The following is a 25232-nucleotide window of genomic DNA, read 5'->3' on the forward strand; positions in this document are numbered from 1 at the left end:
TCGGATTGATACTATTTGTATAACAATAGTTTTACTACAAATACCATAAACTATAGAGTAGCAAAACCATGGTTAATTTGTGGTTACCGTGGTTAACTACAATAACCATGTTTTTGTTTTATTTGTAGTAAAGCTATGGTTAATTTTCAAAAGGGAAGTAAAAAATCGAGCTATTAGACTGCGTTGTTATAAGCACAGCTGCTTTGTGTACAGAGGTTACCAAGGAAACGGCTTTATTTCTGCTGTTCCAGCGCCACCTACTGTCAGAGAGTCGATTACATTTTAATTCAGATAATTGCTGTTTTTCTGCAGACCAATGTGAAAATCGCCATGTTCTTTTCTGTATAAAACCTAACCAGTGTAATATTTAATTAAAGCTGTAAGAATAAAATATCAGGTATGATGCCTTTTATTCTGAGGTAGTTTCATCTGATGCCTAATTGTACGAGACCTGACACCTGACGTCGTTTTTCCTGAGACCTGAAGACTTTCAGTCTGAGGCGCGATGCCTGTTTGGTCAATGACTGAAGCCTTTTAGTCTGAGACATGACGCCTTTTCGTTGTATGACTGAGGTCTGAGGATGTCCTAAAATGTACCCCGTACAATCTACTTCTTTTACTGTCTTGTTTACTTCAGGAAATCCATGTCTAGTTGCTGAAATTTTAACAAATAGTTGTGAGACAGGGTTATTATAGTAAATTAAAACTAAAATAGGCCTACCGAAGTAATTATAAATAAATTAACTTAAAAAAAAAAAAAACCCTAAACTTATTTATCATTTCATTCAGTTTCACCTGATGTACTAAAATAACCTAAACTAAAATAAATAAAAACTATAGACATTAAAAAAACGAATAAAAATAAATTAAAAACATAAAATTACTAAACCTTTAAAACTAAAACCAATGAAATAAAATAAAATAAATTCAAAAATGTTAATAAACGCTATAATAGTATTTCAATTATAATACAATAACATTGGTGTGAAGGAAAGGAGGTGTGCTGCTGGATGTGAACGCAAACCCCGCCGCCTTCTGTTCCCGAACTTCCCATCATGCTCCAAGAGAAGAGCTCTGAAGTGTTGCGTGCACGCGCGCGAGTGTGTAGGACACCATCGTTCCCGTGTATGTGTGTGCACTGCACTTGTTGTTACCGGTGAGGCGGATGCTTAAGAAAAGAAACCGTGTCGAAAAAAGAAGATAATACAGGAAAGAAAAGAAACTGTCCCGAAAAAAAAAAGAGAATAAGAAATTATGTGATGTTTCTTTAAAAAACGGTAAGTAGAAACTTTAGTAGCTAAACTTTGCGCGAGCCTCTTTGTGTTTAAAGTTTGTCATCGAGGCCTCGTGTTATTTAATTGGCGTTGTGTTTTATAATTTACAGAACTTGTATTCTCGTTACTAAATCATCTTTTTGACCTCGTTTAGAGATATACGACGTCTTTTAAGTGCTACTTTTATTGTTTTTCGTAGCCTATCATTCATTTATCGTTGCGGCTGTTCTTGAGAGGAGCGTGACGTATATCAGTAGCAGGACAAGTTTCGCTGTGATTTCACTTTAGGATTAATAATGGCGTCTTTCCTGAAATAACCACAACTTTTTTTTTCTTGCTTTCTTTTTTTACATCAGAGCATGCCATGTTTATTGTGGCGAGTAGATGCGGTCAGTTTATCTACATGTTTTCTGATCGGTTGATTGCTCTGTTTACACTTGTCCTCTGGTGTCATGATGGCGAATGAAGGATGGTTTATCTGTTCGACCATTAACTCACATTCCTCAAATTCTGTCTCTTTTGATTGATTAATGCCTCATTCGCTCATGGCACCAGTGTCAGATCTGTGGAAAAGCTGGGTTTGTGGTCCTGGGAATTTGTGTTTGTAAGATAATCAGACTTTTTTCCCCCCCTGTGTTCTAGATACTTGTACTTAATCCAGTAGTGACTAGAATCTTTTTTAGTTTCACTAATAACATATCAGTTCAATTATTCACTAGTCCTTTATTCATTACCTCCTGGTAATAATTATTTTGTAATACTGTGTCAGGGTTGTGACACGTTAACTGTTTGTTAATGCAACATCAACAAATAGCAAATTTCTGCCATTTTTTTCTATGGGAATCTGTGGTTCAGATGTCAACTATTCATTTCCGACTAGTATGTATTCAGTCTGTTCCTGGAACCTATTCGAATTACTTGTACATTTAGTACTTTAGATACTTGTAACCATTCAGTTAGATACTAGTATATATTTAGGTTTTCCTGGTAGTCAATATATAGACGCTGCTAATGAAAAAGGGTTTTCAAGCATCAAAACAATAAGTGTAATACAGCTTTGAATTGTTGTCCTGTTTAATTTGTATCATACATTTTTACCTTGATTTACAGAAGACGCCCACTAAAATGTCATTTAGTGTAACAATCTTGTCAGGAATATTTACAACAAAATCTATTTATGCCATATTAAAGACTAATGACTTTTACCCCAAATGCTAATTACTTGTAATTTTACATTTTTAAACTTTGCCACTATCCTAGGTTTTGCCCATTTGAAAGCAAGAATTTTTTACTTAGTAATTTAGTATGCTCACGTATTCTTTTATGTATTTTAATATGTACGGATCAGAATAAGTGTGTTGTTTCAATTTTACATAAATAAAATGACAATGGAACATTATTTCACCCACGTTTTGACATTTTATTCTCCCAAAACTTATTTGAAACCTTAAAAGTAGACGTTTTAATTGCATTTAATGTGCTTTCTATGTATATAAAATCACTTTTGTAAACTTCTATTGATGCGGACATCTAAATGTCTTTGACCCATGTATTCCAGTTGTTTCTACTAGTAATGTTTTTAAACTGATGGGGACATTTAAATTAACTGTAAAGTAGTCATTCTGAGTCAGTGTTATTTTAGTAACCATTGATATACTATTATAGTTTTTTATTAATATTCTAAATTAGTTTATATATATATATATATATACACATTTTCTGGGTTTAGGTTGTTGTTGTTTTTTAAGTGTCTCTAGTTTTTATTATTAACTGTATTTTAATTTTAGCTATTTTGGAAATCAAATTAAACTAAATGAAAATGAGAAATGTTATTTTTAGCCATGGGCAGCTGTCTCTGTCTTTAAGGGTTACAAAGAGTAACAAAAATGTTTGTTTGTTTTTTTCTCCATGGTTTTAGTAAACTATAATAACCCTGAGTCTGACTAGTCATTACATATGACAAAGTTTTTGTTTTTTTTAAAGTGATACTAGTGTCTCATAAATAAGTAACAGTATCTTATAAATTACTAGTAAATCAGGAACAGATGCTAACTACTATTAGGATAGTTACTAGTAGAAGAAAGAAGTACTAGTAATAAACAAGTGCGACTTTATTCAACAATATCTAGTGATGGGCGATTTCAAAACACTGCTTCATGAAGCTTTACGAATCTTTTGTTTCGAATCAGTGATTCGGAGCGTGTATCAAACTGCCAAAGTCACGTGATTTCAGTAAACAAGGCTTCATTACATCATAAGTGTTTGAAATTTCAATGGTTCACCACTGGGGGGCGTGACTTTGGCAGTTTGATACACGCTCCGAATTACTGATTCGAAACAAAAGATTCGTAAAGCTTCGAAGCTTCATGAAGCAGTGTTTTGAAATCGCCCATCACTAGATATTGTTAAATAAAGTCGTTATTTTGGGGGGTTTTTTGGCGCACAAAAAGTATTCTCGTCACTTCATAACATTAAGGTTGAACCACTGTAGTCACATAAACTGTTTTAAATATGTCTTTAGTAGCTTTCTGGGCATTGAAAGTGTTAATTATCTTGCTGGCAATGCAGGCCTCACTGAGCCATCGGATTTTATCAAAAATATCTTAATTTGTGTTCTGACGATGAACAAAGGTCTTACGGGTGTGGAACGACATGAGGGTGAGTAATTAATGACAAATTTAATTTTTGGGTGAACTAACCCTTTAAGTACTGGTGTCTAGTTGACAATTAAAAGGAATAAATTAGATATTAAGTACTGTAACCTATAAATAGGTACTTGTTAGTCTAAAGGAATAAATGTTACAGCTCAATAAACCTACTGCTTTCAATATAAACTCATACTCGATAACTTTCTGCTACTCGGTCAGTCAGTCCCTTTACTCTGATCAAGAGCCCACCAAATTCAGCCGAGGCAAACTAGAATCTCACAAAACCTTGTCTTAGACTTGCAGTAAAGGTCAGCATCTTTTAAGGTCATTTGTAATCTGTAGCTTATCTGGGGTTTTTTTTGTGAGAAACAGGGAGGCTTTCTGTATTTTATCTGGCCTGTTGATGTGTGAGAGGGGGAGGTTGGCTTCATGGTCATAGCCAGGCATTTTTCACACAGTAACAGGACTGGTAAATCAGTTACAGCAAGTGTAAACAAGAAATTCTCACAATTTGCAGCTGCTGAATCTATTATCACACCATGAAAACCAGAGCGAGCCAGTTAATATTAATGTAGCCAGTGCCCTCCGTCGATTAGTGTTTTACTTCAGAATGTCGTTTTTAGTTTATAAAATAAACCAAGATGGTGTGGAACCAAGTATCAAATTTCGTGTGTCTTATGCTCTTTGTAAAGGAAGGAGGGCGTTTGTTGTTTCTACCATCTGCTGCAGACTGGAGAAGCCTGCTTTTCTTGTTTGACCGATAAACGTAAACCTTAGCCTCGTTTTACGTGGCTATGTTCATCTCCATCCAGTGGATGATTCAGGGGAGGAGCAGCCTGCAGCAGAAGCTGTCATTCAGCTAGAATAGTACAGTAGTGAAAACACCTGCAGAAAACAGTGATGAGGTCTGAGTGTTATTTAAGTGTGACTCAGCTCATGTAATGATCTTTCTTGGTCTCCCGGCAATTTGAAGTGCATTTAACCGCCATTCATGAAGGTGCAGCTGAATTTGGGTATGAAATGTGCATCCTAGTCAGTATCCTCCTCCTCATAATGGAGCACCAGTCATGTGTTTATGAGCAGGTTTGCTCTTCTCGTTTGCCTGTCTTTTATTTCGCCTTCATGCACTTTACACATCCTAGTCTTTATGAATGAATGTACTGTTTGAATAGCAGCACACACATTGTTTGAGTGCTATTAGGCATTGTTAGTGTGCTCACAAGGTGTATCCTGCCTTTCTTGAGCAGTTTGCCACTGTAACAGTGCTGTACAACTGTAGCCATTTCAAATTCATAAATTTGGGGTGATTTTTAAAACTGTGTCTCCTGTCACAACTTAATGTGATGATTGACAACTAAAATTATAAGGTAGTTCACATAAAATGGTAAATTCTGTCATCATTTAACCTCTCAAGTCAATCCAAACCTGTATGACTGACTTTAGTTTCTTCTGTGGAACACAAACGAAGATATTTGAAGAATGTATCTCTTTTTTTTCTTCTTCTTCTTTTCTTTATACAGTGAAAGTCAGTGTAGTTTTAGATCTGGTTCAGCTTTTCTGTACTATTTAATGGATTAGTTCACTTTAAAATGAAAATTACCCCAAGCTTTACTCACCCTGAAGCCATCCTAGGTGTATATGACTTTCTTCTTTCTGATAAACACAATCTGAGATATATTAATAAATATCTTCCTGACGCATCCGAGCTTTATAATGGCAGTGAACGTGACTAGAGCCCAACCGATATGGGTCTTTAGGGGTGGATACCGATATTAGGAAGTCAGAAAAGTCTGATATCAATATATCGGCCGATATTCTTTATGTGTGTATATTATAGGGGTGCAATGGTTCAAAGTACTAACAGTTTGGTTTTTATCACGGTTTTAGGGTCAGAGTTTCGGTATGTGCTATGTTCAGGGAAAATAGGACAACTGTCAATTAAAAATAAAGAAAATAAGAACAAATAATCAAACTACAAGCAACAGCAGGTATTTCAGGTATCTAACAGTAGTTTTCAGGTAAAAATAAAATAATAAAATAACACTGCACATTATCTTCACTGTATAAATTAAGTAAAGATTAATCATTATTGAAGTTACAAAAGCTATTCAGTCAAGAGCAGTGAGTGATTTCTTTGTCATTTGTTTTTTGATTAACATTAAAAACACAGACAGCAGGAATATTAGGTTTCTTTCCCTTTAAGACATAATGCACGATCCAGTACATACACTGTTACACATGCGTTGTATTTCTTGACGGTTATATGTTCACTTAGGACCTAACCGACTTTGTTTGCTTGGATACTCGCCAAAATGAGCATGTTGACATAATTTTTGTGTGAATTTGTCCGTTCATGTGCAAGACTTGAACTCAATGTTTGCACGCTGTCTGAGATAAGCATGTGCGCACTTCGGATCTTCTCACAGCGCGCGCGAGTTCTCTTTTGCATCTTACTCATGAATGTTTAAATTAGCAAGGCTTAAATGAGTTTATTTTAAACACAGATAGCATGATGCTGTTCATGTCCCACCTGCGCTCGTGCGTTATCAACACCCATAAATGACTGCTCATATTCGAGCAAGAGTGACGGTTTTGTCCACGCTTTTTGATCATCGCTGTTGTAACGTATTGGGAAGCCAGAATGCGTATTCATCGACTGAAACATACATTAGCTGAACTCTGTGTCTGTTTTAGATGTTGCTATTTCAACAAACCATATTATAGATGCTTCGTCAGATTTGAGGTGAGGCAGGCTCATATCAGCCTATAAAATCGGCAGACCGATAAAACAGTTAGGCTTTAAACGGGACCAACGAGTATGAAGCTCAAGAAAGTGCATACATCTAGTGTTGTCAAAAGTACCGGTACTTCGGTACCAAGTCGGTACTGAAATTTTGAAAATGTGACGATATCCGCATTTCTGTAGTACCGAGAATCTGTATATTCGGTACCCACTGATAGGACTGTGCCAGTATTTACTTGAATATGACACGAGTGAAGCACAAAGCTTTGTTTACAAAAGAAATAATAGGTTAGCAATTAAATGTGACATCGCAGCCATGGAAACATTTTGGTTCATGCCGAATGACAGCGTGAGTCCATAAATTTAAGCTTTGTATTCTGTTTTGCGAATCGCGATCTGGTCACCCGATTATCAGAGAATTTATCAATATTCCATTAGTTATTCCACTGAACATGGAATCTCTGTTTATTTTCCCAAATCTTCACTCACGAAGGGGATTATAAACGTTTTCTTCCTTTCGTTCACATGTAGGCCTATTATAGGCTATTCGCATTTTTTACAGTGGTAAAGTAGAAAAAACACCGTAGGACAGAAACCTTTTTGCTTGCACGTCAGTTTTTATTTAACACAGTTTGTGCTTGTTATTAAATAATAAGGCGCGTCAAGTTTATTTGTATAGCGCTTTCACACACGCCGGTGATTTTTACTTTCGCTTTCTCTGGCAGCGCTAAATCAAACATAGCCTGAATGTCTGAAGATAAAACTCGCTCTTCAGACCTTTTATAACAAGTGTCAGTTGCTTGTAACATCAGGAGATGACATGAAGATATTATTAAAGAGAAATGGCCTCTTTCCTGCTCGTGTCCCACATCCCTCTCAAAGCGCAGAGCAGTAGGCTATATGACGCGTCTTTATGTGTAAATAAAAAACTAATGTTTTTTTTTTTAAATAATATTTAATTTTCTTATTATTTAGGTTACCATTATTTACTGATATTTATTTCATATTTTTACAGGCTGTAGTGTGTCGTTTCACTGAAGGAATAGCTAAAATAAACACGCACGTCTGTTACAAAATGGATGTTTGAGCATTTTTTTATATATATATATATATATATTTATAATTTCAAAATTTATTTCATTGAGGTATATATACACGCACAAACATACACACATGCTCCAAATATTTATATGTATAATTACCATATTTAATGTTTTTAAAATAGGCTATATAAAATAGTAAAATAGTTCCAACAGATTTTGCTGTAGTACAGAGAACCGTAAAATTATGGTATTGGTACCGACTACTGGAATTTTGGTACTGTGACAACACTACATCCATCATAAACGTAATCCACACGGCTCTGGGGGGGTTAATAAAATCCTTCTGAAGTGAAGCGATGGGTTTTTGTAAGAAAAATATCCATATTTAAAACTTTATAAATTCAAATAACTAGCTTCCGGCGGACGACCGTACGCATACTGCACATGTCGGCTTGCGCCAAATGAGTAATCCTCTGACGCGTTGTATGACGCAGGATGAAGGAGTATCGTAAGCTTAGACGCCTCTCATGGTTCAAACGAATATGGCTGGGCAACAAACTCAAGCTCCTCTACTCTTATATCGAAATCCTCCAACATTTCTCTTTAAAAATTATCGTTTTAGACTTCTAATTCGTGACCGGTGTTTTGTTTTGCTCTATTCTCTGCACTTTCGCGTTCATCATCACGTCATACGTCAGGTCAGAGGTTGCTCTTCTGCCACAAATCAAGGTGTATCTGTCGGAAGCTAGTTATTATAGTTAGTTAAGTTTGAATTATGGATATTTTTCTTACAAAAACATCGCTTCACTTCAGAAGGCCTTTATTAACCCCCTGGAGCCATATGGATTACTTTTATTATGGATGGATGCATTTTTTTTTTTTTGCTTCAAATGTATTTTTTAATATATTAGGGCTATGCAGTGAATCGCAATCGCACAACAATCGCGATTTGAGCACATGCAATTTCTAAATCGCATAAGACTGCAATTTTATTTATTAATTTATTTATATTTTAATTCAGAATATTTTGGAGTATTTTGGATTCAGGATTTGTCAGAGAGCAAGGTAATTTCCAAGACCTGTGAGATTTTTGCAACGAAACAGAGCAATACAACAAACCTGTTCCAGCACTTGAAACAGCGCCACAAAAAACTGTATGATCAATGCATGTCGACAAAGTCCATCGAAACTAACAAAAGCACACCTCAAAGCCAGCCTGAACCGACTGAACAAGTATCCGTCGTTCAAGCATTTGTAAGCATCACGCCTTATGAGAAAGGATCAAAACGGCACAAAGAAATTACCGACGCAATCACCTAACAGATATATAAAGACATGGTGCCTGCGTAAGACGGCTTCCGAAGACTAATACAAACACTCGACAAAAGATGCCATCTGTTTATCAAGCTGTTAATACTATGTTATTTAATTGTGAAATGTTTTGTTATGCCCTTCTTGTGCACTGAATAGTGCACAAGAATGTACCATATTTGAATAAGCAAAAACAATAGCCAAAATCGCAAATAAAATCGCAATTGCAATATTCATTAAAAAAAAAGCAATATGATTATTTTGTCCATATTGCACAGCCCTATAATATATATTTGATTGTGTTTGTCTGAAAGAAGATTGTAATATATACACCTAGGATGGCTTGAGGGTGAGTAAATTATGGGATAATTTTCATTTTTGGGTGAACTGTCCCTTTAACTAATGTTAACAGATGCACTGTTGTAAAGTGTTATTTTGATAGTAAAATTGTTTTAAATCATAAAACAGAATCCAAATTAATACAGACTACACAGAATTTCTGAAAAAAATTTAAAATTTCATATAATGTATCTTTTTTTTATTATTATTAAAATGTTAAATTATTAAATTGTTAAAGTTTTATGAATTCAAATAATTAGACATCCTCTTTATTATTAATAATATTTAATTAAAACATTAAAAACCCAGGAAAAAAATGGGCCCTTGGAAACCGTAATATTTCTTTTTTGGGATTCTTTGATGTATAGAAAGTTCAAAAGAACAGCATCTATTTGAAATAGAAATCTTTTGTAACATTATAAATCACTTTTGTCACTTTTGAACAATTTGCATGTCTTTAAAAAAAAAAAAAAAAAAAACTTACTGACCCCAAACTTTTGAAAGGTGTGTAATTAATTATACATATATATGATTATATAAAAATAAATGTGTAAATTTGACTGGTGGGTTTGTGTACATTTTTTGTGCTTCACAGTCATACACACCGGAAACTGGAAAAAAAACATTACATGTCTCAAAAAAATTTTTTTGCCCCAGTAAAAATACTACAGTCCAAAAATAAAGATCAAAAAATCAAGCCTGTTTACTGTAAAGTCATGTATCTTCTGCTCTTTAACCTTGTCTGACAAGAGCTTAGGAATGTGACAAACCAAGAGAAGAAGAAACAGATCTGTTTCATTATCCTGTTTTCCCCTTCTCTTGTTTGTCTAGTAGTCTCTGTTGATGCTTTGCATTTTGCATTTACACTTTTATCCAAAGCAACTTACACTACATTCAATATATACATTTTATTACATTGTCAGTTTGCCATTTATCATCTTATCAGTTCATGACTGTCCTTGATCAGTCCTCCACTGCAGCGTATGCTGGAGTCAAACCAAAACAGTTCATCAGAAGTGTAACCAGAGTGAATCATGTCATTCTTGGAATTCTTGGAAGCCCAGTAACTTCACATTGTATCTGTAAGGATACCAGGAAAACGAAGTTGACGATCTAAATTTGTATTTGATCCAGAATATTCATTTAAATAACAGTCCCAAAGCTAACTTTCTGTTTCTATGCTCAGGTCTGACAGAGACTGTTCATCCTGCATTTGGTTGTATCTGCTCCGTGACTGACCAGCAGGCATGACCCTCTCACAGCGCAGATAAACCTGCATCCTCCAGCCTTTGACCTCCTCTGGTTATCACTACAGCCACAGGTCAGTGCTCTGGCATTCTGGACAGGAACTGTAACAGCTGCTGTTTCTTTTCTTGTTACAGAGCACATTAGTTATCGCAGTTGAAAACCAAAGAGCGCCTGAAGCCTTTATTCCTGCTCTAACTGCATAAATCATATATATTTAACTATAATTAAATTATATATCAGTTAGAAAGGGAAGTATAATTAGAATATTTGAAGATTTGTTTAAATGTTTGCGTGTCACAACTCAGCTACAGATTAAACCAATAAGCTGTCTTGATGGATGATGCAGAGGAAACTCTGACCAATAAGAGGATGGTTTTTCCTCACATGTGACTTGCATAAACACTTTTGGTACTCTTTGAAATGTTGCCTTATGAAAGCGAACTGTACCAAGAAGAAAATGCAACATTGTAACAAATTAAGTCCCTGTTTCGGAACAAAGCAAATGATCTACAGGTCTGAAAACACATTTAGAACGATTTCTGAAGGATCATGTGACACTGAAGTCTGGAGTAATGTCTGCTAGAAATTCAGCTTCGCCATCAAAGTTGCCACAAAATTTCTCCACTGATAGCCGATTATTCAGAATATCATCTACTCATAGTTTGGTTTTCTTAAGGAAAAACATTTTATTTTTTACTGTTATGCGTTATTGTCATGTTAACTTAAACAGCCTAACTTCAATACGAGACATTTTCTTCACACACACACACACACACAGTATGAGTTCCAGTCTCTTCCTCCCCCTTTTGATTCCAATACCGATTATTATCCGTCAGTGCACCCCTAATATTACTGTTTTTATACTGTATTTTTGAACAAATAATTGCAGCCTTGGTGAGAATAAGAGACTCTTTTCATAAACACACACACACAAAAAACTTTTGAACAGTACCTGATCAACCTGCTGATCAACCTGGTCAATGTCATGTTTAAGGCCTAATCCACACGTACACGGATATGTGTTTTTCCTCTTTTGTTTAAAAAAATCGCATCCACACGAAAACGCAAAAACACACTGTGAAGTGCTGTTGGCCATGTTGGCCAATCAGAAACCTGGAAAAAGGTTTCTGACGTCACAAGCCAAAATCTGCAGTTTCACCGTCAACACTGCAACCGGAGTTTCTAAAAAAATTAGGGATGCACAATATATTGCCCGCAATATCGGTATCGGCCGATATATTTTCGTTTTTTAATGTTAACATTATCGGCCCGATAAGAAAATTTGGCCGATATAATAAAGCCGATAAATAATGGATTATTTCCTTCAGATGCGTACTGTTCACCATGATGGTTTTCAATTGCTTGAAATATGATTGAAATCACTTAAAAAAGAAAAAATACTGTTAAGTGCAGCACAAATCTGACATATAGGCTACGTAAAATTATAATGAGAACATTATAATTGTGTGGCTTTTAATGGCAAGACTTTCGTTTTTGTAATCAGGTTCTCAAAAATTATATAAAAATTTGAATTTAGATTTATCGGCCAATATATCGGTTATTGACTTTCATATATAAAGAATTATCGGTATCGGCCAAAATTTTCATATCGGTTCATCACTACTAAAAATCTTGACCCTGGCAGTGACCGGATACTGCGCTTGCATGTGGACGAATGGACAATCTGCATAGAAAAATCTGCGGTTCCTGTGTTCATGTGGACAGGGCCTAAGAAGCCTGTTTGAAACCCGTTTATTTTTTATGATTGCATTTTGTGGCACAAAAATGACATGCTTCGTCTTTAATACTTATTTTTAGACAAAACTGAGTGTCTAACTGTGTTTCTTGACTGTTTTAATTGTCTTCTGTTTGTTGTTGATTTTTTTTTTTTTTTTTTTTTTTTTTTTTTTTCCCAGAACGTAAGATGGAAGAAATCGATTATGCGAGAGCCAAGCCCGTGGCAGAAGACTCAAATGCTGATGCCATCAATATTGACGGTTGGCTATTTAACCTTTTTAGTTACTGTAGCCATGTAAACATGTCAACATCACAGGTCTTGTTTGTTGATGTTAAGGAAGAGTATATTTACTCCTTTTCTACACAGATGGACGTTATACTGCGCTGCGTGAAGATCTGGAAGCAGATGCTCGGGATTTTGAGGCTCCCACCTGGAGTTTAGCTGTTGACCAGCAATATTTAAAAAACTATTCCAAAGAGGCCATTAAAAGACAGGATGTAATACATGGTAAGGGGTGTGATCACTTGTTTTGTTAAGTTTTTTTTGTCTCGTTGTAGAAATTTAATTTGAGCTGTTATTGTTTTTATGACAGAGCTGATTCAGACAGAAATAAATCACGTGCGGACGCTAAAGCTGGTTTTGGGCGTATACGTGCGAGAACTGCGTGAGAACCTGCAAATGGATGAGACGCGACTGGAAAGACTCTTTCCACAGGTGGAAAACCTGCTCCAGGTGCACCAGCTTTTCCTCGACCGCCTTAAACAGCGAAGAGTCAATTCCATGGAGGCAGGCAGTACCCAGAATTACTGCATCCACAGTATTGGAGACATCCTTATCGCACAGGTATCTTTATCATATATCTGCTATAGGATGTGCATAGATGCCCTGACAGACACAAGTTTAGACTTGAGGATTAATAGTTAGACCACTTTCTCTAGCTGCATGCTGTGGATCACCGAACTGTCGGTTATAGCTAGTGTCCTTTATATGATCTACATTCCCCAGAGCTGAGCTGAGCAGCAGGTGCTTCCTGAAATGAATGGATTTATTGTTTCATCGTTAAATTAGGTTGCCCCAAAAAGTATTTGGCTATTCAAGACATACTTAATATATAACAAAGTATCAAACCAGGTGGCATTTGTTTTAAATGTATCATACTAGAGCTGCACGATTCTGGATAAAATGAGAATCACGATTTTTTGGTTTCATATAGAGATCACGATTCTGAATATTAAACTAAACAAACTAGAGGTTCTGACAAAACGGTAATTGCTGGAAAAATGTTTAATTAATTTGAATGAATTATTTAAAAAAGGCTTTTGAATGAATTCAATGAATCATTAATAAATACTTGTTTCTTTACTGGATGAATCAGTGTTTTTGAACAAATCTTTTGAATGAATGATTCAATGACAAATACATTTTTAACAGTCACCAACTAGTGACGTAAGATGTAATTGATACAACCGTTATTTGAAGCACCAAGTTAGTTTCAAAAGGTGGTTTGCTCTATTTTGATCGCTATCGTAGACGTCAGTGTTTATATCTATAAATTTAAACTTTTATCGCAGTACTTCTGTGATCATTTGTATATTTGTAACACAGAAATAGCTACTGTGTGGTTTAACACTGCTCTCTCCGGCTCAGCGCGGCAGCATGAACACAGATTTGAATGTTGCGGTATGATTTTGTCAAATGTTTTAATAGACAAGGGCGAATCATTGTCATTAATAAAATAAGATCGCGTGGATGTTTGAATCGAGATTCCGATCTTTTTACAATTAATCGTGCAGCTCTATATCATGAGCACATTTTTCAAGCCAAAGATTGTTTGTTTGGCTTTAACTTAAAAAAAGAAGGTATTTTGACACTTAGTGGAACATAGTTAATGTCATGAACTACATTGCTTAGACACTTCATACATCCACTAAAATCAGTTAGACATCAGTTAAGTCACTTTACAGCAAGTGGCCAAAAAAAGTGACTTTAGTTCTGAGAAAATGTTCCACATCATTGTAATGCAGGGACATTTGGATATTCACTACCGTAAAAATAGAAAACAGTTATTTTAAATTGTAATATTTCACAATATTAGTGTTTTTATTGTATTTTTGATCAAATAAATGCTGCATATTGTGAGTATAAGACTTCTTTTAAAAACATTTTGAATGATTAAATGAACCAGTGTTCGTATTTCGTCATCTTAACAGAGTTTAAACATTTGTAAATATCCTGAATATTTCTCTATTAACTTCTGGTATTGTTACGAAAATCTTTGGTGCTCTCTGATCTGCATGTTTGTTTGTTTGTGTGTGTAGTTCTCAGGTGAAATTAGAGACAGACTGCAGTATTGCTATGGAGTGTTCTGCAGTCACCACACCGATGCAGTCAACTGCTACAAAGACTTGATGCAAAACAAGAAGTTCCAGGCTTTAATACGAGTAAGACTTGACCTTTTGTTGTCAAGTTTTAAAGGAATTGAAATAGAGTTTTATAATATTCTTTTATTAAAAAAAGTGAATCATTTGATCTGATCACAACACACTTTTCTGTCCTCAGAAAATATGTTCGTTGTCCATTATACGGAGATTAGGAATCCCAGAGATTATTCTCCTTATAACGCAGCGCATCACAAAATATCCAGTTCTGTTTGAACGTGTCATTAAATACACTGAAGGTAGGTTTTTTTTTTTCCTGAACCTAGTTTACTTTGCTTTCCGGAAAAAAGTATCCGTTCTGTTTTGAGTTTGTATTGTTTCAGTGTTTTTGTTCTTTGAATATAACTCAAAGTAGGGCATTAAAATGTTAATATACACTTCTGTTGAAAAGTTTGAGGTTGGTAAGATTTTTTTTTATTTTTTTATTGTTCTTTACAGAAATCTCTTATGCTAACCTGGGCTGCGTTTATTTGATCCAAAATACAGTAAAAACTGTTATATGAAATGTTTTTAGAATTTAAAATAGCTGTTTTCTATTTTAATACATTTTAAAATATAATTTATTCCTGTGATAGAAAAACTGAATTTTCAGACGTGATTACTCCAGTGTCACATGAGCCTTTAGAAATCATTCTAATATGCTGATTTTGTGCTCAAGAAACATTTCTTATTATGTTGTTATTATGTTAATGTTTAAAACATTTTTCAGGGTTCTTTGATAAATAGAAAGTTAAAAAATAAAAACTTTTTTTTACTGATTTCAAACTTTAACAGTAGCATATATATATATATATATATATATATATATATATATATATATATATATATATATATATATATATATATATATATAGTTTAGTCATAGTTTGGCTCTATTACAGATACAAAGTACAGCTGTGTAGTTTCTATAATGTAAAATTCTATAATGTCACACTCATGTCATTCCACACCCGTAAGACCTTCGTTCATCTTCAGAACACAAATGAAAAATATTTTTGATAAAATCCAATGACTCAGTGAGGCCTCCATTGCCAGCAAGATAATTTACACTTTCAGTGCCCAGAGAGCGATTAAAGATGTATTTAAAACAGTTCATGTGACTACAGTGGTTCAGCCTTAATGTTATGAAGGGACGAGAATACTTTTTGTGCGCCAAAAAAACAAAATAACGACTTTATTCAACAATATCTAGTGATTCACCTTCATTGAGGTTGTATGATTTGCTTTATTTTTCATCCTTTTGACAGTCGACTCAGAGGAGCACAAGAGCTTAGTACGAGGTCTGGACTTGCTGAAAGACACCATATCACAAGTGAATAATCACGTGGACGAGTTTGAGAAAGCGGCAAGGCTGAGGGACTTGAGCAGTAAGCTGGAGCCCAAGTCACAGGTCAAGATGACCCACGGGCGAGTGTTTCGCAGAGAGGACATGCTACAGGACAAGAGGATGCTGCTTCACGAGGGCATGCTCAACTGGAGGGTAACTTCTAACAAAAGCAAAGGTGATCATTGTACCAGTGACACACCTATTAAAGGGTTATTTCACCCGAAAATGAATTAATTACTCACCCTCATGTTGTCCCAAACCCGTAAGACCTTCGTTCATCTTAGGCACATAAATTAAGATATTTTTGATGAAATCCGAGGGTTTCTGAACCACACATAGGCAGCAACGTCATTGCATCTTTTGAGGTTCAGAAAAGAAGTAAAGACATTGTTAAAACAGTTCATGTGACCGCAGTGGTTTAACCTTAATGTTGTGAAGTGACAAGAATACTTTTTGTGCGCCAAAACAAAATAAAAATAACGACTTCATTCAACAATTTTTTGTCCGAACGCCGGCTCATTATTGACCGACTGACATTTCCGTATTTTCTCTCATATGCCTTTAGATGTCCTAGTCTTGCTGTTGTCAGATGTTTTGCTGCTGTTACTGGAGAAAGATCAGAGACTTACCTTTGCCTCTCTGGTGAGCAGAATGTAATAATTTGCATTTTGTTTATGTACAGTATACATATATAGTTGCCGTTATCATTAAATGTCAGCATGTTCTCTTCCCCTGTAGGACGGTAAGCCTGCAGTGATTTCACTGCTGAAGCTCATTGTGCGTGAAGCGGCTCATAACGAGAAGACCATGTTTCTGATCTCCGCCGCCTCGGACACTCCAGAGATGTATGAGTTTCACACCTCATCCGGAGAGGAGCGCAACACCTGGAGAGACAAAATCTGGAAGGCCGTGGAACTGTATGTTTCATAAACTTTTTTTTTTTATATACTCTATTGTTCAAAAGTTTGTTGGTAATATTTTTAAAAATGTTTTTAAAGAAGTCTCTTATTCTCACCAAGGCTGCATTTATTTGTTCAAAAAACAGTAAAAACAGTAATATTGTGAAATTACCATAACATTGTTTCCAAGAAACATTTCTTATTATTATCAATGATGAAAACAGTTGTGCTGCTTAATATTTTTGGGGAAACTGTGATGCATTTTTTTCAGGATTCTTTGATGAATAGGAAGTTCAAAAGAATTTGTTTAAAGTAGAAATCTTTTATAAAATTATAAATTACTTTACTGTCGCTTTTGATCAATTTAATGAGTCCTTGCTGAATAAAATTATTAATTTCTTTAAAATAAAAATCTTCCTGACAATAAACTTTTGAATTGTAGTATTGCACTGTAAAAAAGTAAATTATTCACTAGTCATAATTCTTAAGGGTGATTATAAGCTGATTATGAAGAGTGGTAAAAGTGAAGAAAATGTTTCTGGTTTGGTTAAAAACGACAATTTGCAGAGAAAGTCAGCCTATGAATGGCTTACTTATGGTGATTTTTCTACTGCATAGTACGGCTCGGCATGGCTCACTTTAACCCCTTAACTGTCCCCGTCCCTCTAGCGGGACGTTTGCCATTATAAATTTAAAGGGTCATTTGAAAACATACAAATTGTAGTTTTCTGATTTTCAAGACGAATGACAGAGGAACAGTAATTTATTAATTCGCTACTCTATTTTCTGACTCACAAGGCATGTTCAGACATTTATTTTGAAATAGGAATGAAAATGAAAAATCTTGTTCTTTTTGCATGTCTTTTATGTGTTTGTTAAAGGTTGAATTCAAACCAAATGCTGCCATTCCGCCCATACTATTTCTGAATAGGATGTCAGTTTCATAAATTGCATGAACATTATGGAGATAAATGGTTTGGGTCACTCAAACCATAGGCTATATGGAAATGGAAAGTCCTTATGTGGTTACCAATGGAGTCTGGATGGTATCCAGTGGAAAGGTTTGGTACTGCGCCCAAACAAAATATTACTGAAAACTAAATTTTTGAGATATCAACTATAACGATAAGTCTATAATCCCACCCACTTTGAAGCAGTACTAAACTGCAGTGGAAAAGCAAACCGAGCCAAAGTAAAGCGAGCCGAGTCGTACCACACAGTGGAAAAGCGCCATTATAGTGGTCCTTGCACATTAAACCAGATGTATAGACGTTTTAATTTTTTCCCCTTAAGATTTGTTAAAAATACTTCAGAATTGTGAATTTCAAGTAATATATCTCAATTTTTCTTCTAACATTGCTATTCTGATTGTTTCAGCTGTCCAGAAGATGAAGAAGAGGAGCCAGAAGAGCTCTCTGAGAGGATCCAGGACTTTCAAAGTAACATGCACATTTCTGTATCACAATCTGTGATTTCATTCTTCCTTCCTCTTTTGTAAAATGATTTGATGTCACGTTTAACATATTGGCTTTTTTTTTGTTCAATGGTGTTTTCTGAATAGGGAGGCTTTACATTCATGATGCCATGATAGAGCAGAACCTTACAGAAAAGCTGAGGTTATTCACCAGCATTACAGCCTATGTGACAGGTGTTACTGACATCTCTCCAAGTGACCGCCATCTGCTGCGTGGGAATGCATCAGAGCCCCTGCAGGGGGAACAACTCCTCGCCGGAGCCCTGAAAGATGGTGAGACTTACACTGCACAGCAGAAAGGGGAATTCATGTTTATATTCAGGATTGACATCTTATCGTATATATAAGTACAGCTCTGTAGAATAGGGTGTAGGCTTCTGTTACCTTTTATTTTATTTTAAGTGATAAGCCTGCTTAGGTGCTATTGTACAGCATGATGGATTGTAATCTATGTTTCAATCTTTCTTCAGTGGAGAATTTACAAAACTTGCTGGTAACATGTGAGTACGGCCAAACTCCTCCTCCTGGTGAAGGGATGGATCTGGTGCCACTTCCCAAAAGACCTGAAGCTTTCAGAGGCTTTGAGAGTGAAACCTACATGCTATCTGGAAGTAAGAGGAGCTTTCTGTAAAACATCTACTTTATTTCATGACATTATTGTAATAGTTACATATTCATTGCCAATGACTGATGGACTGCTTGTTTGTAGGTGGTATTGAGAGTCTAGTGGAAAGAACGGGAGAAAGATGTCAGTGGTCCAACTCGGACCCTCAGCACAGAGAGCTTTATTCTAATGAGGACCTGGAGCTGTCGGTGAGCTACACTACAGTATCACGCTTGTTATTTTTTGGAGTGGTACTGATATAAACCAATGTATGTTCTTGCTTTTGACCCATTAGGCAGATGAGGAGATGACTCTTCAGAGCTGGAGTGCGTATCTGTCAGTCTTCTTCCCTAAAGCAGAGGTGAGATTTAATATGCTGTGTGTGTTTGGAAATAAAGATGATTGACCATGTGATAACTATATAGCAGCCTATACACTATCTCTGATAAATGACTGAAATGACTGAAAGTCATTTCCAAAGAGAGAAGTCTGGGAGCACCATATGTGTATGCAGAATTTTCTCAGTGTGACTTTGTTCTGTGCACATGCTCACAGCTCACGCTTCCTCACAGCCCATCTGAAAGCTCCACTCATGTACTGCTTATGCTCATCGGAAAAGCAAAGTCTGCTCATATAATGCACGGGCATGAAATGTCTATGCTCTGCTCACATGCTCTGATAATAAGAGCTTTGTTAGGACTGTACATTACTTGGATAATTGGTCAAAAAATAAATCTGTTAAATCTGATTTAGTTGCATAGAACTGAATAAAGAATAATATATTGATATTTAATATATATTTTCTGTCCAATTTTAGTGTTATTTTTTGAAAGTGTTTATTTTATTATATTGGCTTGTATTTTTTTTTTTTAAGGGGTGGTTGATTTATGATTTCACTTTTTTAACTTTAGTTAGTGTGTAATGTTACTGTTTGCAGATTTTTTTTTGTTTATGCTCAAAGTTATGATGCTCAAAGTTCAATGCAAAGGGAGATATTTTCTTTTAAAGAATTCGCTGTTTAAGGACTACAACAAAAGGCAGGTAGGGACTACAACGAGCTTCTTCCTGGGTTAGTGACATCACTAACCCTAAAATTTACATAAACGCTGCCCCCGAGAACATGCTAAGGTAAAGGGGGCGAGGCCATGTTGGGCTGCTTTAGAGAAGAGGAAGAGTTGTTGTAGAAGAGTGTTGTTGCCATGCCGTCTTTTTACGCCGGACTGCTTCAGAAACAAGGGTCAATTCAACAATGGATTTGCACAAAAGATTAACATGACGGCACATGCTAGTCGATGAGTTGAATCAACTCCATAGTAACTACATAAATTTATCTACTAACCGTTCAGAAACGTCCAGTTTCATTCTAAAAGTTGTAACTTCTTCCTGAGTCTCTCCATCAGTGTCGACTCCGGTTTGAACAATGTAAGGCTGAACACCGTTACTGACAATCCTCATTTTGGCTGCGTGAGATTCTCCAGTTTTGTTGTTGTTGAGCAACCGAAGCGTGAGCTGTTAAAGCTCCGCCCTCTTCTGGAAAGGGGGCCGGGAGCAGCAGCTCATTTGCATTTAAAGGGACACATAAAAACGGCGTGTTTTTGCTCACACCCAAATAGGGTCAAATTTGTAAAGCTATAATAAATGATCTGTGGGGTATTTTGAGCTGAAACTTCACAGACACATTCTGGGGACACCAGAGACTTATTACATCTTGTAAAAGGGGCATTATAGGTCCCCTTTAAATTCAGTATCATTAAAATTACTGAATTTCATTAAAAAGTCTAATATTAATACAGTTATACAAAAAAAGCTCATTTAAAATAATAAATAAATCATTTTTAAAAACCAGTTTCAGTTTTCGGCCAAGTGCATCCAGAATTTTCAGTTTTGGTGCATCCCTAATTCTAATCAAATCTATGAGCACATTTCTGCAAAAATGGGCCGTTATGCATCAATAATAATATGGTAAATTACATTAAATAATTATTTACATTGATTAGCCCTAGAAAAACCTGTTTTTCTTTTCTGGAATAGGCGATTACGTAAAGTTTATGGTTGAATAATGTTGTCACTCCCTAAACAACCAAAATCCAATCGTTCCTATCCGATTTAGGATTAAGTTTGCATCTTAATTATAAAACAACCAGTGTGTGCACATACCTAACAGAAGCAACTATAGTGTGTAATATTCTAATATTCAATTGTGTAGTTCACTTACTTTAAACATATGTAACTATTATTGATCATAATCTGTTTTTATCTCCACAGCTTTATGACATTGCAAATAGATTGTCTCAGAAACTTTACAGCCTTCAGGTAATCCAAACTCTAAATGTGCAGTTCACTCATAATTATCCAATTATTCTTTAACTGTTGCCTATGATAGTTTTAAATAGATGATTCTGTGTAGATCCAGATCGGCACAAATTAATCTTTGATTCGTTCCTTTTCTTCCTCAGTCCATCGTTCAGCAGCAAGAGAGCCACATCGAGTTGCAGCGCGCCACTATTGAGGAGCTGATGTCACGCCCCCGGGGCAACACTCTCCTGGAGAAGGAAAAGCATCGGAACCTGGAAAAGCAGCGTGAGGAGCTGGTCAACTTCCAGCGGCTCCGGAATCAGCACCGACAGGAGCAGGTGCAGTGGGAGCAGGAAAGAGAAAGGCAGAGAGTGCAGGCAGAGATCAGGGAGAAGGAGCTGAGCGAGAGAGAACTGGAATGCAGCAAACTGGAAGAAAAGCTTGTGGAAGATAAACAGGAACTGGCCAGGGGCAGAATGGTGTACCAAGAGGATCTGGAGCGGCTCCGAGACACTATGCGTGCTGTGGAGAAGGAGAAAGAGCAGTTGCAGAAGAAGTATAAGAAGTATGAGAACGTACCCAACACCTTTCCCTTGGAGAATGAACAGATACAGGTTAGGGCAATATTATATTGTATTAAAAAAAAAAATGTCACAGAGAAACTACACATTAGTGAACATAATAATAAATATAACAATGCATGCATTTCAGACCAAGCAGTTTTTCTGGCCAATACTATTTTAGAAGTTTATGAATATATGTGCCATTGTTAGTCAGAAAAAGTGTACATGTATAAACGTGCCTTCCTCTGTAGTTACCTCCACCCTACCCCATATTGAATGTGGTTACTCCCGGCTTTGAAGAGAGGCCTCCCCTGGTACCACCACGCAGGGAGAGCATCATTAACCTTCCTCCTAAAACAGAAGTGCCCATCCACCTCATTAGTACCACCAACCAATCCCACAAAGCCGGCTCTGTCCAACAGAAGATCCCCACCAAGCTGGCCGCCCAACCAAAAGGCAAGGAGAAGCACAGCAAGCACAGGAACTCCCATCAGCGCACCAACAGCGCAGGTATGACCTTCATCACATTGGAGTTTCTGGGCTGATGCCATTTCTGGGCTGTGGTAAAGAGATGTTTCAGTAAGTTTTAGGTGATTTTTAATTTAACTTGAACATCTTGTCTCACTTTTAGCTGGCATAGAGGTGTCTCAGTTACTTCCCATCAAAGTTGCAGTCAAGGAAGGAGGCAGTTTAAGAGCCATGAGATCCAACAGTCCTCACCAACTCCATCTAGGTGAAACTTCTTTATGCTGTTTCACCTCTCAGACAACTTCTTTCTTTCTTAGGAATGAACAGTGTTTCTGGTTAAAATGTTTACATTTTCTTAGTTTAAACAGATTTTTTTTTGTTTTTTTTTGTTTTTTTTACTCCAAACCTTTTTTTTTTTATTACATCCTTTTAACCTCATATTCTAACACTTCTTTGTACACTGTGTATCATATTAATTAAAGAAATAGTTCACCCAAAAATGAAAATTATCCCATGATTTACTCACCCTTAAGCTATCCTAGATGTATATGACAATCTTCTTTCAGACGAACATAGTCTGAGTCGTATAAAAAAAATATTCTGGCTCTTCTAAGCTTTATAATGGCAGTGAATGGCGCTCCTTATTTTGAAGCCCAAAAAAGTGCATCCATCCATCATAAAAGTAATCCATACGACTCCAGGGGGTTAATAAAGGCCTTCTGAAGTGAAGCGATGGGTTTTTGTAAGAACGATATACATATTTAAAACTTTATAAACTAAAATAACTAGCTTCCGGCAGATGACCATACACGTACTGTGCAAGACTGCACATTTCTCTTTAAAATTTCTCGTTTTAGACTTCTAATTCATGACCTTTGTTTTGTTTCGCTTTATCCTCTGAGCTTCCGCGTTCATCAATACGTCATGTGTCGGGTCAGAGGTTACTCTTTCGCCGCAAATTGATGCGTACAGCTGTCTGCCGGAACACAATTACTATATTTAATAAAGTTTTAAATATGGATATTATATAAGCCTTCGCTTCAGAAGGCCTTTATTAACCCCCTGGAGTCGTATGGACTTTTTTAATGGATGGATGAAAAAATCTCACCCCTGATTCAGTACCATTAAAAAGCTTGGAAGAGCCAGGATATTTTTAAATATATCTCCGATTGTGTTCGTCTGAAAGAAGATAGTCATATACACCTAGGATGACTTGAGGGTGAGTAAATCATGGGATAATTTTCAGTTTTGGGTGAATGCAGCATTGTTTTAGTCAGTTAAACCATTCATACTTGTGTTTCTGCATTAGTAAATCCATTTCTGTGGTGTTTCTGCAGATACGTTCATGCCTCCAGAGAGGTTATCCAGCTCTGCGCCCTCTCATTCAGGAAATGGCATCAGGAAGCACAACAACAATCATAACACACAGAGTAGCCAGTCAGGACACCGTAAGCCCAAAGACAATGCAGCTGCAGAAGACATTTATTTCTTTTAATGACCCCGTGTGATTGGCAGGACTATAACAATTGTTTTTTTTATGACCTGCACTGATGCAATTTTTTTTTTTTTTTTTTTTATATAAGAAACCATGCAGATTTTGGTCATAATCATGATTTCTGTTTTTAAAACAAATATATTCACGGAGTTAGTGAAAAAAACAATTTGTGAGAAATCGTTCTTAGATGTACTTATCAGAGTTTTAGGGCTCTTACTTAATGTACTACTCTGTCTCCTAAACAATCTGTTTCCTGATAATCGCAGTATCCTGTTTAGTTTCACATTACAGAGTGGTCTTTGTCTTAATGATTTGTCATTCCTGTAAATAGCTGTTTTTAGTTATTTATTGTGATTTTATTTCAGGGATGTTTGGCCCACAAGCGTTACACTGCAAAGTCTTAGTGTTCTTCCTGGACTCTTTATAGGAGTCGTGTAATCAAGAGCTTCTCAGCTGTGACATTTTAAAAGAAGTGTAGACCTATTTAATGTGTGGAATACAGTTTTGGTTTAAAGTGTAAATTTCCTTTTTCATTTTCTCTCTTGTTTCTGCACATTGTTTTGCTTCTGTCAACTGGAAAATGTTATATTTGAGCAAATATTTTAGTGTTTTAGAAAAAAATAGCCTCGTTTTTCTTTATGACTGGGGATATATGCTCTTCACTACTAAATGTCAGAGGTACCACTTATGTCTTTTTAGTTTTGGTCTTATTCATTTATACTGTAAGTAGCTAGACCACGGCACAATTCTGTTGGATCATTATTTTATGTTTTTTATTCTGAGAAAATACAGACTCTTAATTAGAAACCGTACATTGTAAATACAGCTTTTTTGTCCTCGCAAAGAGAAACTGTTGCACTTTTAAGTGCTTGCCATCGGCTCAGTAAAATGAACAAACATAAAACCCGTGTTCAGTTTTTCTTCACATTGTTTGTCCGTCGATTTTCTTTTGAATAAATACAGTCAGTGACGCCAAATTCCACTCACGACATGTCCTATAAATTGATCACACACACACAAAAATTTTTTGTTGTTGTTGGTTTTTTCACAAATTAGTCTTTTTTTTTTTTTTTTGGAACATTAGATCACATGATCAAATAATAGCATTTCAGCAGAACATCCAATAGATCATGTACGCTTGTGTGTTTTTGCTCAAGTATTATATGTATTTTATTGGGCACATACTGTAAATTGTCTTAGAAATACTGGCCTGAAAAGAACCTTGCCTTGCCTTCATTTTATGAAAAAGAGCAGCATGGCCATTCTTGAAAGAAAGAAAAACTAAGGACTGAGATTTTTCTTTCTGCTCTAATGGCAGGGGATCA

At 35.9% G+C, this 25232-nt stretch overlaps 1 protein-coding gene across 1 annotated transcript; it reads left to right on the forward strand.

The window, feature by feature from the left end:
• The first annotated feature begins 548 nt into the window (after nt 1-548).
• Nucleotides 549-24930, forward strand: arhgef18a (rho/rac guanine nucleotide exchange factor (GEF) 18a). The gene is made up of 20 exons (XM_051875583.1): nt 549-1277; nt 10545-10679; nt 12523-12603; nt 12711-12851; nt 12937-13187; nt 14663-14785; nt 14904-15021; nt 16030-16284; nt 16675-16751; nt 16848-17026; nt 18386-18447; nt 18570-18755; nt 18953-19093; nt 19192-19295; nt 19382-19447; nt 21352-21399; nt 21543-21995; nt 22196-22454; nt 22576-22677; nt 23750-24930. Exons 3-20 carry the CDS (start codon nt 12531-12533, stop codon nt 23905-23907), a joined length of 2796 nt encoding a protein of 931 aa, XP_051731543.1. The 5' UTR covers nt 549-1277; nt 10545-10679; nt 12523-12530; the 3' UTR covers nt 23908-24930.
• The last annotated feature ends 302 nt before the right edge of the window (nt 24931-25232 follow it).

This window comes from Ctenopharyngodon idella, chromosome 2 (assembly GCF_019924925.1).
Source record: "Ctenopharyngodon idella isolate HZGC_01 chromosome 2, HZGC01, whole genome shotgun sequence".
Taxonomy (NCBI): Eukaryota; Metazoa; Chordata; class Actinopteri; order Cypriniformes; family Xenocyprididae; genus Ctenopharyngodon; species Ctenopharyngodon idella.